At 34.4% G+C, this 15,433-nt stretch overlaps 1 protein-coding gene and 1 pseudogene across 9 annotated transcripts in view; one reads left to right on the top strand and one right to left on the bottom strand.

The window, feature by feature from the left end:
• Nucleotides 1-15,433, bottom strand: part of TAB2 (TGF-beta activated kinase 1 (MAP3K7) binding protein 2) — a 96,759-nt gene that overhangs the window by 11,171 nt on the left and 70,155 nt on the right. For all 9 annotated transcript variants that reach the window (XM_035296931.3, XM_035296933.3, XM_078370281.1 and 6 more), the window contains 3 exons: nt 2,019-2,179; nt 1,714-1,807; nt 600-680 (listed from right to left, as the gene is read on the bottom strand). In XM_035296931.3, the coding sequence (XP_035152822.1) occupies nt 600-680; nt 1,714-1,807; nt 2,019-2,179 (336 nt within the window). The remainder of the gene's footprint in view (nt 1-599; nt 681-1,713; nt 1,808-2,018; nt 2,180-15,433) is intronic.
• On the top strand, nt 4,581-6,123 carry LOC118153015 (GA-binding protein alpha chain pseudogene; annotated as a pseudogene).

The following is a 15,433-nucleotide window of genomic DNA, read 5'->3' as shown; positions in this document are numbered from 1 at the left end:
TAATCTGCATATATATCTATATCTTTACCTTTAGCAGTGATACTTAGGTACCTATTTCCATTTCTATATACATTTTGATGCCTGGATCAAAACACACAGATATATTTTGACATGTCTTAGTTTGTTGTGCATATATTCTGAGAATATCAATAATGTAAAATGATAGTAGGTAGAAAACCATTCATCTGGAATTTAGGGTATTTTGATTACTTAAAGTTATATATAAATTAAACAGAATATTCATGGGGGGAAAAAACACCTCCCTAAGGTATCTTCCTTATCAACTGGTCTAGTTTTAAATAATACAAATTTTTGTACTAATTTTCTTTTTAACCAAGACTTGCTATGATTGGTTGGGAGTATATAGTGATTCCTAAGCTCGTGCATATTACTCTTAAAAAGCTAAGTATATTACATTTTTGCATCCTCCCCAACCCCAAGCATGCAAATGAAAATAAATAAACATCTTCTTAGTGAATTCATTTAAGAATGCCAAAGTTTGAAGCAATTCTAGAGAGGGAGGTTGCTGAACAGGAAAAATTTTCTAAAATTTTGCTTTTCAAATTCTAGCAGTTTTCACACTTAATAGATACACTAACCTTTGGGTTTTGGTGGCACAGGACCTACAAATCCAATATTGTCATAAAAGTTATGAATAGCGCTGGGATTAAAATGTGGTCCTGAAATATATAAAAAGTAAATATATCAATGCTTATAGCTCAAAAACAACTTTACTTTTTAAAACAAGCATTTCTTTCTAAAAATAAAAATCATGCTATAAGAAATGCTTTTCATTTATTTTGCCCCTCTAATCTCAAATTACGTGTAAGATTTCAAAACATATTTCAAATATATTATATTGGGTATAATGTAGTATCATAAACACAGGTAAGTGGCAAATTGTGAAAGAAGTCAAATTAATGCTGGCAAGACATTAACAGAGGTATAAGTAGACCTTCTATGTGGCAAGTTAAAATAACTTAAATTTCACAATTTAAAATGTAATTTTAAATGTTCCAACATGGATTTAAGCAACTAAATAGCTCTACCTCAGTAAATATACAAATCTTGCACTAATGTAATAGAATGGTTAAAATTTTACACAAAAAGAGTAAGTTCCAGGATTGTGGTTTCTAGAACAGCACTGACCTTTTCTCTCCAGAGTTAAAATATGGTATTTTTCTATGAATGTTTAAAGATAAAACAGCTTAACCAACATTAAAAAAAATAAGATAAAAATAATCATCTTCCAGTTTAGTAGATTCTGAAACACAGTCCACAGTGTGATTAAAGACTTCTCTTATGGTTAGATTCCTTCCCCTTCCTGTCTTTTCCATTTTATATCTTTTTATTATTTATCCAACTTCAGAATTAGGTTTAAGTGACAAAATTCTTTTAGTTCTCTATGGAACTGAATTAAATTGTAAACACTATTTACTATAAGAAATCATTGCTTGTCATTAATAAATCAAGTATAAAAAACTATCATTGTCCAAGAATGTCTAAACCTTATTTTTATTATCTACTCTACTTTATCAATTAACACAGTGCCATTGAGATGGGTAACTTTTAAAATATATTCTTAAAAGTCTGGCTCCAAAGCCACATGTTCTGAGACAGTAAGATTATGACTGATGAGTCTGTTTTTAGCCACAAGAAAACTGCTGGTGAATTAATAAAATGAATTTCAGCTACGTATGTACTGAACTTTACCTCGGGCTTGAAAAAGATCAATTTCTTTGGTTAAGCAGTCAATGTCAATCTGGAGTTGTCTATTACAACTTCTCAACTGCTGCATTTCTTCGAGCTGAAAAATAATTCTATGTAAGTACGATTTGCACTGAATTCTTAGGCCATTAGTTAATCAAGAATGGAGTTTGGCAAGGGTAAGAAAGGACAGAAAAACAAATAAGAGTTAAGAACATCTGAAGAAAACTAGATCAAGACATTACACTTATGTTAGATGGCCTACTCTCATGTTCAAGCACAGAGATCACAACGGTTACATAAAGACTTACAGAAGGTATCTGGGATATAGAATTTGATCTTTTCAGGCGCCTTCGAGTTAGATTATTTTCCATTTCATTGACCTCAGATTTTAACTTATCCAACTTTTTCTTTTGAATCTCAAGTTCTCTTTGAAGTCGTTCCATTCTGGCCTTCTGGTGTACCAACAGAGCTGCAATACATATTAGTAAACATGAGGACTCACCCATTTTAATTAATTAACCTTTAAGCAGACTTGAAAAAACAAAATAAACAGGAATTTGTCAAAAATCCCAAAGCCACATTAAAACAAAATATTGTAAATTTAAGCATTTAAAATTTTAATTTTTTTTTGGTGGGGGGATGGATTATCACTCTTATTGCCCAGGCTGGTGTGCAGTGGCATGATCTCGGCTCACTACAACCTCCGCCTCCTGGATTCGAGTGATTCTCCTGCCTCAGCCTCCTAAGTAGCTGGGATTACAGGCAACCACCACCACACCTAGCTAATTTTGTTATTTTGTTGTTGTTACAGAAAGATGATTTTATTTAGGTAGAGAAAAGAGAAGGAAAGGAAAAGAAGAGAAAGACTTCCAGGAAGAGTGTGGAAGGGGATTCCAGAGAGTTGGAAATTCTCTAAATTTGCATTTTTAGTAGAGACAAGATTTCACCATCTTGGTTAGGCTGGTCTCAAACTCCTGACCTGCCTGCTTTGGCCTCCCAAAGTGCTGGGATTACAGGTGTGAGCCACTGTGCCTAGCCAAATTTTAAAAATTTTAACTTAAAAATCGTTTCAGTTATTTAAGCAAATGCCACTTTTAAAAAGTTTTTTAGGATTTGGAGAAATTCACTTTATGAATGAAGACAGCATTTTTAGGCTACAACTTCTCTACCGATTCTAGTCTTTTCAATTAACCTACTTAGTGTATCTAATTCACATCTAACACTTGGAAAGGACAAGCTCTCTTACTTCAGTGTCATGTTTTGGTCTGTGAATGATGCATTCTAATATGAAAATGTTACAGATACTCTAGAAGAGAATGTGGAATGGGTTGAATCCATTTTGATGTATGCAACAAATTAGATAGGCAGACTGACTGATTTCATACCACATCAATGTTAGCATTAAATTATCCCAACCACCACTTATATTTTTGTATATTCTGATTATATTTTGTGAAGAAATTTTCCAAGATTTAAAAAAAAACAAAATAAGCAATCAGTCTTGCAGCATGAATGATCTATTTGGGAAGCCATATTAAACTACAAATACTGTTATATGTTTTTGTGATCTATCCCTGGATACATCTTTGCCAATGGACCAAATATAGCCCACTGCCTGTTTCGTGAATCAAGTTTTACTGGAATACAGTCTTGCTCATTTGTTTACTTGCTGTCTATGGCTGTTTTCATTTTACAACAGCAGAATTAAATAGCTGTGACAGAGATTATGTGACCTACAAAATCCTAAATGATTTACTATCTGGACCTCTCCCAGATCATGTAGAGCCTTGCTGGCCGTATTAAGGATTCTGAATAAAATGGGGATTCATCATAGCACAGAAGAGTTTAAAATAAAAGGACCCAAGTAAAATAAATATCTTGCACTTCAGGCACCACTCTAAGAGGCATAAAGTAATAGCAGTCAATTGCGGAAAATATCTGAAGACTGTGGTACAGGCAACAACAAAACCCAAACCCAGCTCCACTTCTGACTAAATTGATGCAATGCCTCATAATAACAACCTGACGGAAAAAAGAGATGTCCTCATTTCTGGGTGTAAATACTATTTACTTCAGTCTCCTCTGTTCCTTTACACACAATGTATGACATTCAATAAAAAATTATGAAACGTATAGAAAAGCAAGAGAAAAATGAAATTCATCATCAAGAGATAAAGCAATCAATAGAACTATACTCAAAGATGATGCAGCTGGAATTACCTGACAAAAAACTTAAAAATAACTATGATGAATATGTTAAAGGATCTAGTTTAAAAGGTGGACAGCAAGCAGAAAAAGATTCACAATCTGAGGAGAGAGGTGAAAATCATGAAAGGGTCAAATGCCAGAAATAAAACATATGGCTAGAAATAAAAAAATTCTTTATCAGAGATAAAGAATTCCCTGGACACACTGAGCACACTGGACACAGAAGCATCAGTGAACTTGATGACAGAAATTACCCAAATGGGACATGCCAAGAAACAAGTTGAAAAAAGAACAAAAAAACTTAAGAGTTGCAGAACAATATCAAACAGTCTATGTGTAATTGGCAAAAGAGGAGAAAAAAAAAAAAGGCAGGAGAAATACCTGAGGTGATAAAGACCAAACATTTTCCAACATTAATGAAATACAACAGATTACAGATCTAAGAAGCCCACAGATTTGCCAAATAATGCTAAAACAAAACACCTAGACACATTATAGTCAAAGTGCTGAAAACCAAAGACAGAAAATCTTGAGGGCAGCTTCATATATCTATTTCAGAAAAAAATCTGACTTTAGGTCAAAATATAAGAGGTAAAGATGCACTTTACTTTATGATAAAAGGAAAAAATGCTAGTATACAACTCTCTGTATGGAAAGTCATAAAAATAATCTAGTTTATGGTCATCTGACGCTCACCAGACAGGAAGCGTCTCAGAGACAGTCTGCGATCAGATGGCTCTAGGTGAGACAGAAGCCAAACAGGAGGAGGAAGTGGAGGGACAGATCCTTTGAAATACTTCAGCCATGACTAAAAGAAAAGCAGAGGAGCTGACAGAAATTGAGATTAATGGAACAGAGAAACAAGAGTACACAGAAGAAGGCACTGTAGAACAAACCTACATACCAGCTGAATTGTGTAAGCCAGGTCACAGACATCAATGAACCAATAGGCGACTTAAAGAAACTGCTAGAACCAAGACTACAGTGTTCTCTGGATGCTCACGACATTTGCCTGCAAGATGCCTAGCTGGATCCAGAACAAAGTTTATTTGACCAAGGAATGAAGACAGATGGAACTGTACAGCTTAGTGTATGGGTAATTTCTTACCAAGGAATTGAACCAAAGTTAAACATCCTTGAAACTGTTAAACCTGTGGACACTGTTGAAGGTGTTACTGATCCAGATGCTCACCATGCTGAATCAGAAGCACACCTTGTTGAAGAAGCTCAAGTGATAACTCTTGATGGCACAGAACACATCACAAACATTTCAGATGAAACTTCAGAACAAGTAAAGAAGATGGGCTGCTGCACTGGAAGGCTATAGAAAAGAACAAGAATGCCTTGGGATATCCTATGATCCCATACAGTGGTCCACAGACCAAGTCCTGCATTGGATGGCTTGGGTAATGAAGGAATTCAGTATAACTGATATAGACCTCATCACACTCAACCTTTCCAGAAGAGAATTATGTAGTCTCAACCAAGATTTTTTTCAGTGGGTTCCTCTGGGAGAAATTCTCTGGAGTCATCTGTAACTTCTCTGAAAATATGTATTGACAAGAACAACAGATGAATGAAATAGTTACAACTGATCAACCTGTGCAAATTAATCCATCATCAGTGCAATTCACCACACCTACTACTGTTAAAAGTTATAAACAGTAGTGCAAAGGCAGCTAAAGTACAAAGAGCTCTGAGGATTTCAGGAGAAGACAGAAGTTCACCTGGGAACAGAACAGGAAAAAATGGTCAAATTCAACTATGGCAGTTTTTGCTAGAACTTCTTACTGATAAAAGATGCTGGAGACTCTTATTTCTTGGGTTGGTGATGAAGGTGAATTTAAGCTAAATCAGCCTGAACTGGTTGCACAAAAATGGGGACAATGTAAAAATAAGCCTATTATGAGCTATGAGAAACTCAGTCATGCATTAAGGTATTACTACAATGGGGGCATGATTTGTAAAGTTCAAGGCAAGAGATTTGTGTACACGTTTGTCTTTTACTTGAAGACTCTTACTGGATACAGTGTAGCAGAATGGTGAATAGAAGAAACTTGGAAAGATGCAGCTCCATGGAATTGCCCAGCCAGTCACAGCAGTAGCTCTGGCTGCTGCTTCTCTGCAAACGGAGAAGGATAATTGAGCCCCAGGACATTCTGGGACTCTAAAGTCTTTCTTAAAATGTTAAGAGAAAATAGTTCTTTTAGTACCGAATTTGAATCTTCTTTTATTTCTAGACTGTACAATCTGATGCATGATTTTTTAAATAAATACTTCATACTCTTGTGAATTTGGATCTTTTTACTTTGAGCATGTATTTTAGAATACGTATATGTTAAAGGATCTCCACAATGTCTGCAGTGTGAAGGAAGGTTCATTGTGGAAGTCTGTTAACAGTCAGGAAAGCTAAACTGGACAGTAGTAATGTGTAGCCCTACCAAAAAGAGCCAGCAGTATCTGAAAATGAAAAACAAATGAAATATCTCCAGGAAATAGTCTGGCTTAACTATTTTTGAAAATGTAACTGTTTTCCCTCTCTGCTGCTTTAGATGCTGCTTTATATAGAACCAGAAAATGGAATTTCTCGGCTAAAGCATGTGTGCCTGTTTCATCTAATCAAGCGGAGCTAAAATGTTCATATTGAATAAAATTATTTTGATAAATTACTAAACTAGGAGTAGGCTATTTATATACTTGCAAGCAAAGGACAGTAAGAAGTTGACTGGCAAAAGAGCAGTGCTGAAGGAGGAGATCCAGGTTTAAATCTGGCTTATTAACTCAAGCCAGTTTTAAGGATTTTCTGTACCAATTATTCATGTCAGACCAAGAATTTAAATTATTTTGAGAGAGGCATTTAATTCTAATTGCAAAAATTCTAAAATGATCTGTTTCTCCTGTCAGAGATTTAAAAAACTGAAAAGGTATATACTCAACCAAAAAATAAAGGTTTGGTTTGTTATAGCTTCCTTTTTTTAAAAAAATTATCCTATGGTGCCAATTTATTATGCAAAGCAGCTTATATTCCTGTGTTTCTGATTAGTAAAGACTTTAAATCAGTCAGCAGTACTTTACCTTTCAAGGAACTGCAAATTACTTGCAAACAGTTTTAAAAGGAAAATGTGACCTCTGTCATAGGCAGTCTTCTCTTTAAAACAATACTTTTCCACTTGTTTTTTCTCTTGTATATGTGTGTGTATATAGATATATATATCTATATACATATATAATTGATCATTTTATAATAAACATATATGAAGGCACAAATATATGCAGAAGAAAAATTATTAAATAACTCATGTTAAGGTTCAAATTAAATAATTTTTGCATATATGACATTGCTTACATAAGCTAACACTAAACGAAAATGGCTAGAAATGTGTTTTTCTTTACTCTTTTTGTTGTTTAAGGTATTAAGCACGAATTATTATATGAGACTAGCAGATAGCTATTAATCCTCTTACAGATTTGAGAAGGTTGATTCTCAAATATTTATGCACCTCCTTCACTGTTTTCTTTAAATCTGTCCCCTTAAAAAACGTGGTGGCTCATGCCTGTAATCCTAGCACTTTGGGAGGCCGAGGTTGGGGGCGGATCACAAGGTCAGGAGATGGAGACCATCCTAACACGGTAAATCCTGTCTCTACAAAAAATACAAAAATTAGCCAGGCATAGTGGTGTGCACCTGTAGTCCCAGGTACTCAGGAGGCTGAGGCAGGAGAATTGCTTGAACCTGGGAGGTGGAGGTTCCAGTGAGCTGAGATCACACCATTGCACTCCAGCCTGGGTGACAAAGGGCATGGTAATACAGGCAAGATGAACTTGTTAGTCATTCTGGTACTGGTTTGGAATGCATCATAAGAGACAGAAATCTTAAGGACAAGGAAGAGAGGAGAGAGAGAGAGAGGAGGGATCTTTGATCTCTTTCTCCCGTGATCTTAAAGCATAATTTTACTACAACACGTTCTTTTAATTCATTTATATTATTATATTAAGTCCTTTCTGCAATGAATATCTGAGCAGAGTAAAATTTATGTTCCCATTTTTACTTTTTTGAAAGTGAATATAGTGACAAATTATTAGTACAATTTGAACACTGTGGCTATAAGGGTAGCTGAGTAAAATAACAATATAAAATAATATACAGAAGCTCTAGCTTCAGATGACCAATAGCTAGGAAGGTTCTGCACCATTCTTTTATGGCCTAGGAAGTTGACAAGATGCTTGTAGTTTTAAAAATATAATAAAGTATACCCTTCTGGTATATCATCAAGAGCTGAGGAATCTTGGCTTTCATATTTAAAATGCTTTTAGGAAAATATATGTTAAAGTTTTAGCCAAGACGACAGATGTGTGTGTGGGTGTGTTTTTAAACCTAGAAACACATTTGTTTTAGATCCCTAGAATGAAAATGTTTTCTCATCTATGCGATTCCCATATGCTTTTAAAAAAATCATTTTATTCATTTTCTTTGGTAATTTTCATTTTATTTCTCATCATAATTTGAATAGAGACAGCCCTCATACATGATCAGATACTTTTTCTTTTATCTTCACTTATTATCATCATTTATGCATGACATAGGTAAAGTAATATGACTTTTTCCAGTTGATTCAAGAAACTCATTACTTTGCCTCAAATTATATATAAAATATTTGTTTTATTTACTGAGGTTACAGTTATCAGAAAGCCGGGTAGTTTTTTTCTTCTATTAAAAAAAACTTATATTGTAAAAGAAAATAAAATTCATGTTATTCATTCTTTGTTGTATTTTTACAAATGAATTTTTCATAGAATTTACAGTATTTTCAAAGGAAGAAATATAAAATTATTGGTCATCATTTGTACCTTAGAAGTTTAATGTTCCTTTTTGTTTTAAAACTTGTTTTCCATGTGAAGTTTCTATTGAGCCAACTTTCATACATATCTCGCTAGCCTAAAGTCTAAATATTTGTGTTGGCATCAGAAAATCAAACACATCAGGCAGAACTGCTATGTGTGGTTGATCTTCAGATACTGACTGATCACATTCATTTTTTATCAATCTATGCCATTTAATTAGGAAAAAATAATTTAGTTCTTTTCTCCCCTGATTAATGGTGATATGCAAGTATGATACAAAAAGAATTATACCACCAAATATTTTTATGAGGTCTGCTGTTTTCCATGTTCATGATTTCATGCTACTGCCTTTAAGTAAGAACTTGAAATAGCACAAAATGTTTTAAAATTCATAACTGCAAAACAAATCTGTGCCTAACTTAATGTCTTCAGATCTAAAGAGTGTAAAAATATTAGTACTTCAATATTTCACTTGCTGCCAGGAAAAAAAAATTCTCAATCTTTTGTAAAAGGGAGGAGGAATTTTGCATACATTTTTACTCTTTAAATAACGACATCGACGCTTATACTGTCGTAATGACAACCATGCATTTCTTTGTAGTTTTAATTTTATATAAAACTGTTATTTTCTATTTTCACACAGATAAAGAATATTTGTCCATAAAATGTAAAAATAGTAAAGTGAGAAAAATAAAACTATTATACAGTTTTAAAAAATCTAATTTATTTTCCAACTAATACATCATCAAGCATACATTCCAGGGTAAGGTTGAACATTCTCCCAGTCACAGCTTCACCAGCAATCCCCAATCCTATATTCCTAACGTTTCTATCAAAACAAGAAACTAAATCACAGAGTTTGAGAGATACACAGAAGGCCAATATCAGTAGGAGACCGACTTTAACAGCAGGCAGAAATCTGATTCAAAGATGATTTAGGAGACTTGAAGGAGCCACAGTTGCTACACATATGATTGTGAGGTGTTTTGAGGTTAAAGAGTAAATTCTTCAGAATATTTCCGAAATAAGTATTGCATCCTTAGAAATTCACAAAGAAAGGGGTTTTAGCAATGGCTGAAGATGTGGCTTACCTTTGGGAGTAAAGGCAAGGTATCTCTTATGATCAGTCTGAAAATCTAAAGTAAAATATTGCAAATCCACTTACAATTACTTACAACTTATTTCCAGTTTAAACAAAATTTTAGAGTTATAATGACTATTAGAAATGACATACCTAGTAGCTTGATCTGTCTAGGTATGACTGTTATAAACAAGCTAAAAATGCTATGAATATGCTAGCAAAGTAGTTCTCTATTTCTTAGCAATTTTTTCTTCTAAGTGGCTGAATTTTTATGTGTTTAGTTCACTTTTCATTTGCAGTTTGAGATTTTTAGATACGAATCTGAGAAAGATGAATTACACAGAAAAAAAGGGTCAAAGTCAATTTCTAAAAATCACTATAAAAATTCAGCTAAGTCTAAACTCTTCTGAGTTTTATCTGCAAATTTAACCTTGACTGTACAAAATAATACCTAATACCCATTATGAAACAACGTTATTAGACACATACTGAAGAAGGATAATTAAACAGCAAAGACAACTTTTGCTCTAATTAGCCTCGACTAAATTAAAAACTGTTTAGTGCTGATTAGAGAGAAAGAAAAGTGACAATTATACTTCAAGGGCCCAAAAGAAGATAGGTTGGAAAGAGAGGCAGGCTTACAAAGTAAGGGCCACTGTTATTAGGTGAAACTAGAAATTCATATCTAAGTTATAAAGAATGATTGTAAATAGTGAAGAGATAATCACTTATATTGGCTTTTTGGTTTTTGTTTGTATTGGCATGTAAAGAAAAAGTTATAAACAAAATCATACAAACCACACATATAGATGAACTAGGCTCATGCACAATCTAGTAACAGATACTCAGAGAGAGGGATGATTTGTTACACAGATTTCAATAAAAGAAAAAAAAATTCTCTAACTCTGTGATTTATTTACACATAGATAAATACTGACTTAATTACATTAGCCAGGCCTTTCATTTAAACATGGCTGACTGAGCATTATAGTGACAGAAACTTCTGTCTCCTGAAACCCCATAAAAATGAGGTATGCATGAAAAAGGTACAATCTACCAACAATTAAGAAGGCAATTAATTGACAACACATGTCAACAAGTTTCTGGAAGGCTAGAAGTAGATGAAGTGACAGCCAAATGAAGGAGTGGAGAAAGCTGAAGTCTCATGGACAAGGAGGGTGCTGCACACTAAATGGCAGCCCATCTGCCCTGCAGAAACCTAAAAAGGCTCTTGACTTTGGAAAGCGCAGGTAACAACAGAAGGCAGGAGTCAGGCCCGGGCCAGAACACAGACGCGTAATCAGCTATCTGTCTGGAACAGTCAACTTCTGCCAATCCTAAGGGGCCGGAAGCTGCAGGTTTATTTTTAAGTCTCTCCTCCACCCCCACACTTCCCACCCTGACCCCCTATACACAGAACACTAGGTGGTGATGAGGGAGTGTTCTTTTGTTGTAGCTGAGTCTTCACTTTCACACGCAGGGCTTTCAGCCAGCCTTCATAGTACTTCATCCTTAAAATATAAACTAACAGCCAAGGATCACCTCATACTTGAAGAAAATATGATATGAACGTGAAAGGGCTGCATAAACAAAGAAAAAAAAACTAAACCCAGATTAAGTGAAGACAATACAGTAGAGAGATGAGAACTTAAATTCTGATTAATACCATTAAGAGATTTAAGACATGATTGCACCCATAAAACAACAATCTTCTTTGAAAAAGAATCAAATTAGCTCTCGGAAATTAAAAACATCACTGCTAAAACGAAAATTTCATATGTGAGTTGGAAAAAATGTAAGGAAATCTCCTAAAATGTAGAATGGAAAGACAAAGAGGGGCCAGATATGGTGGCTCATGCCTGTAATGCCAGCACTTTGGGGAGGCCTAAGAGGGAGAGTCATTTGAGCCTAGGAGTTTCACCAGCCTGGGCAACAAAAGGAGATACTTTCTCTACAAAAAAATTAAAAAATTAGCCAGGCATGGTGGTACATGCCCGAAGTCCCAGTTACTTGAGAGGCCGAGGTGCAAGGATCACTTGAGCCTGGGAAGTCGAGGCTGCAGTGAGACGAGATAGCACCACTGTACTCCAGCTTGGGCAACAGTGACACCCTGTCCCAGACACCCTAAGAAAGACAAAGACATGAAATATACTGAAGATGTAATGAGAAACTGATAGCATTAAATAGCTGAACAAGAGAAGATCTAGAAAGAGACAATGGAAAAACCACAGCGGGGACCAGAAAAGAATTTCCCCAGGGCTGAAGGGAGATACTAGCCTCTAAAATGGAAGAGTCCACTAAATGTAGGACAGGATGATTAAAAAAAAGAAAACAACCTACACCATTGTAAAATTTCAGACTACTAAAGACAAAGAAAGATCTTAAAAATTTTCAGAAAGAAAAAAAGTAGATCACATACAAAGGTACAAGAATCGTACTGACATCAGATTTCCTCAGGGATAAAGAAATCACAACATTTTTCTGAGGAGAAATGATATTCAACCAAGAATTCTATATCAAGCTAAAAATATGAAGGGATTTCCAGATACTTAAAAACTTAAGAGAATTTATCTCCCAAGTCTCTACCAAAATGAAGGCAAAAACCAAGAAGGATGAAACTAAGATCCAAGAATGGTGACTCTAATTTATAACAGGGAAGAAAGGACTCCAGGAAAAAGGAATCTTGGATGTGCCGAAAGGATATGATAAAGGCAGAAAACAAGAACAACAAAAATTAAAAATTCCAAGGAAAACAGATAAATGACTGGGCTCTGCCGTGAACATTTAATAGTCCGACATACACACACGTATGTATGTATGTATGTGTATACACACACACCTCTATGCACCATTTATTAAGTTTCAGCTTTTATAATCAACCTACAAACCAAGCACAATATATAACTGCTATGGTCTAGGTGTTTGTGTTCCTCTGAAATTTGCATGTTGAAACATAACCCCCACTGTGATGGTGTTAAGAAGTTAAGGCCTTTGGGAAGTCATTAAGTAGGGAGGGCTCTGTGCCCTGGAAGGGGATTAGTGCCCTTATCAAAGAGGCCTGGGGTGGCCTGTTCTCCCCCTCTCCCCTTTCTGCCATAGGAGGACAGAGAGAAAATACCAACTATGAGGAAAGGGCCCTCACCAGACACCAAATCTGCTGGTGCCTTGATCTTGGACTTCCCAGCATCTGGAATTGTGAACAATACATTTCTGTTCATAAATTAGTGCTTTGTTACAACAGCCTGAACAGACTGAGACAAAAATTACAAACAAAATGTAAACATTATCTACTATGAATACATATTATGGAATTAAAAATAAAGATGACACAAGTTGGGAAGAGAAGTGAAGAGAAAATAAGAAGTGTTGGTAGTCTACGTGTTGTCAGTGAAAGCCTTATTTATCAAGCAAGAAGTTAGCAGAAAACAATTTAAAGGCGATAAAACAGCACAAATATATTTAAAAAGCTACACTGAAGCTTGATATAGATCTCTATATAATATGTTTTATAATACATATATAATTACATGCAGAAATATACTACAATATATATTGAGTATATATAAATGTATGTATAAAATATGTATACCCTGTTAAAATTAAAATATCTAATTATATACAAGTAGTTAAACAATAATAATAAGGCACAAAGGCTTGCTGCAATTTCATCTGTGATATTTACACTGTAATGATGTTTTAGTTATTCAGCCAAATATACATTAAGTTTTCACTATTCTGAAATTGAAGATAATTTGAAAAGTAATGAAGTTAAATTTTGTACCTTTTCAAAAGGCATTAAATAAAATTATTATGAGTGAAGTGTGAAGGACAGAAATAAAGTTAAGGAAACAATTTCAAGAGGTCACATATTATTACTTGTATTTATAAATCATCACCACATTAAAAGATAATCTTTTTTTGTTAGACTAGTTCATTTCATCTTGTGATCGGAAAAATTGAGCATTTCAGATTTTTCATTATCAAATATATTTTTCATTATCAAACATATTTTTCAATTAAACCTAAAGCTCTGAGGATAAAAATGGAATTCAACTTTATGCCACTTAACATCTAGTCTTACACCTTGAAAACTGTAGGCACTAAAGATCTATTAAATGTAAAATAATGACAATTTGGTTTTTAATGAACAGAGCAAAATATAAATTTTAAGTCCAAGAAATAGAAACTGATAAAACAAAAACTTGACATTTATTTTGAGGTCTCTTTAGCTTTACTGTTTTTCACTTAACAAGATTTAATGCATTACAAAATATGGCAAGACTTTTAAGATGCTGATGCTGCAGATAGGTGGCTTTTTATACAATGCTGGTTCTACCAAGGAAATAAAGTAAGTGGTGTATTTAATACCTTGATTATATTTTGCAGGTAAAGAAAAAAATATTCAGTATCTTTTAAATCTTTCAAAGTTAAATTTTAATGGATAAAGGTAATTCAAGCATGTAACGCTCTCTTGTGGTTGTTAAAATAAGTGAGTACTAAGCGAATTCAAGCACCAGGGCTCTTAAACCGCTGCTGCAAGCATTCAAAATGTTTTATACAGAAAGCTCAGTACTTACCCAACTTTTGTCAGCTCATGAACAATGGAGAAAATTTCTTACTGAATTTATTTGAAATTTAAAAAACACACTTGAAGTTCTAGATGGTGTTAGTTTTATTAATTTTATTCTTTACTGTAAATATCAAATTTCTCCAAAAGTTTTGAAAAACCTAATAGGTACTTACTTCTAGTATCTTTTTGTTTTTTGTCTGTGATGACAATTTTACATTATCTAAGTCAGACACAAGCCTAAGTCACGCCTAAGTCAGTGCACCTAGGAAAGTACAAAGTCAGCTTCTAAAATAAATTAAGATTTTTCTAGGCTGTAACTTCGTTGACAACAGGAATCATATCTGTTTTATATATCACTGTATTACCATAGTTACTTATTTGGTAATTGAGTCATAAAAGATTCAAAGATGGCAATTATAACTTTAAAGCAATCTGTTTTAATCTATTTTGTCTTTTTTTTTTGAGACGGAGTTTCACTCTTGTTACCCAGGCTGGAGTGCAATGGCGCCATCTCGGCTCACTGCAACCTCCGCCTCCTGGGTTCAGGCAATTCTCCTGCATCAGCTTCCAGAGTAGCTGGGATTACAGGCACGCGCCACCATGCCCAGCTAATTTTTTGTATTTTTAGTAGAGATGGGGTTTCACCATGTGGACCAGGATGGTCTCGATCTCTTGACCTCATGATCCACCCGCCTCGGCCTCCCAAAGTGCTGGGATTACAGGCTTGAGCCACCGCGCCCGGCCCTATTTTGTCATTTTTGAAGGCAGTTTGAAGTCAGATCTTGTTAACAGTGCTGCAACTAGGCCTGTAATTTGGGCAACAGATGTAAAACAAAAGTAAGAGGAATGATGCTTCATCTCTGCAATTATTTTTAAGAAACTTAAATTACAAAAAGGTATTAATAAGAGATGAATTTTTGTCATTTTAACATAACTGGTGAGATCTCTTGCTAATTAATAATTTGCTGGCCTTTATTTTACATAATTAAGACTGTGCATGTAATCTTACAGCATTAAGATAT

Source organism: Callithrix jacchus, chromosome 4 (genome assembly GCF_049354715.1).
Source record: "Callithrix jacchus isolate 240 chromosome 4, calJac240_pri, whole genome shotgun sequence".
Classification (NCBI taxonomy): domain Eukaryota; kingdom Metazoa; phylum Chordata; class Mammalia; order Primates; family Cebidae; genus Callithrix; species Callithrix jacchus.
This window is presented reverse-complemented; position numbering and strand designations above follow the sequence as displayed.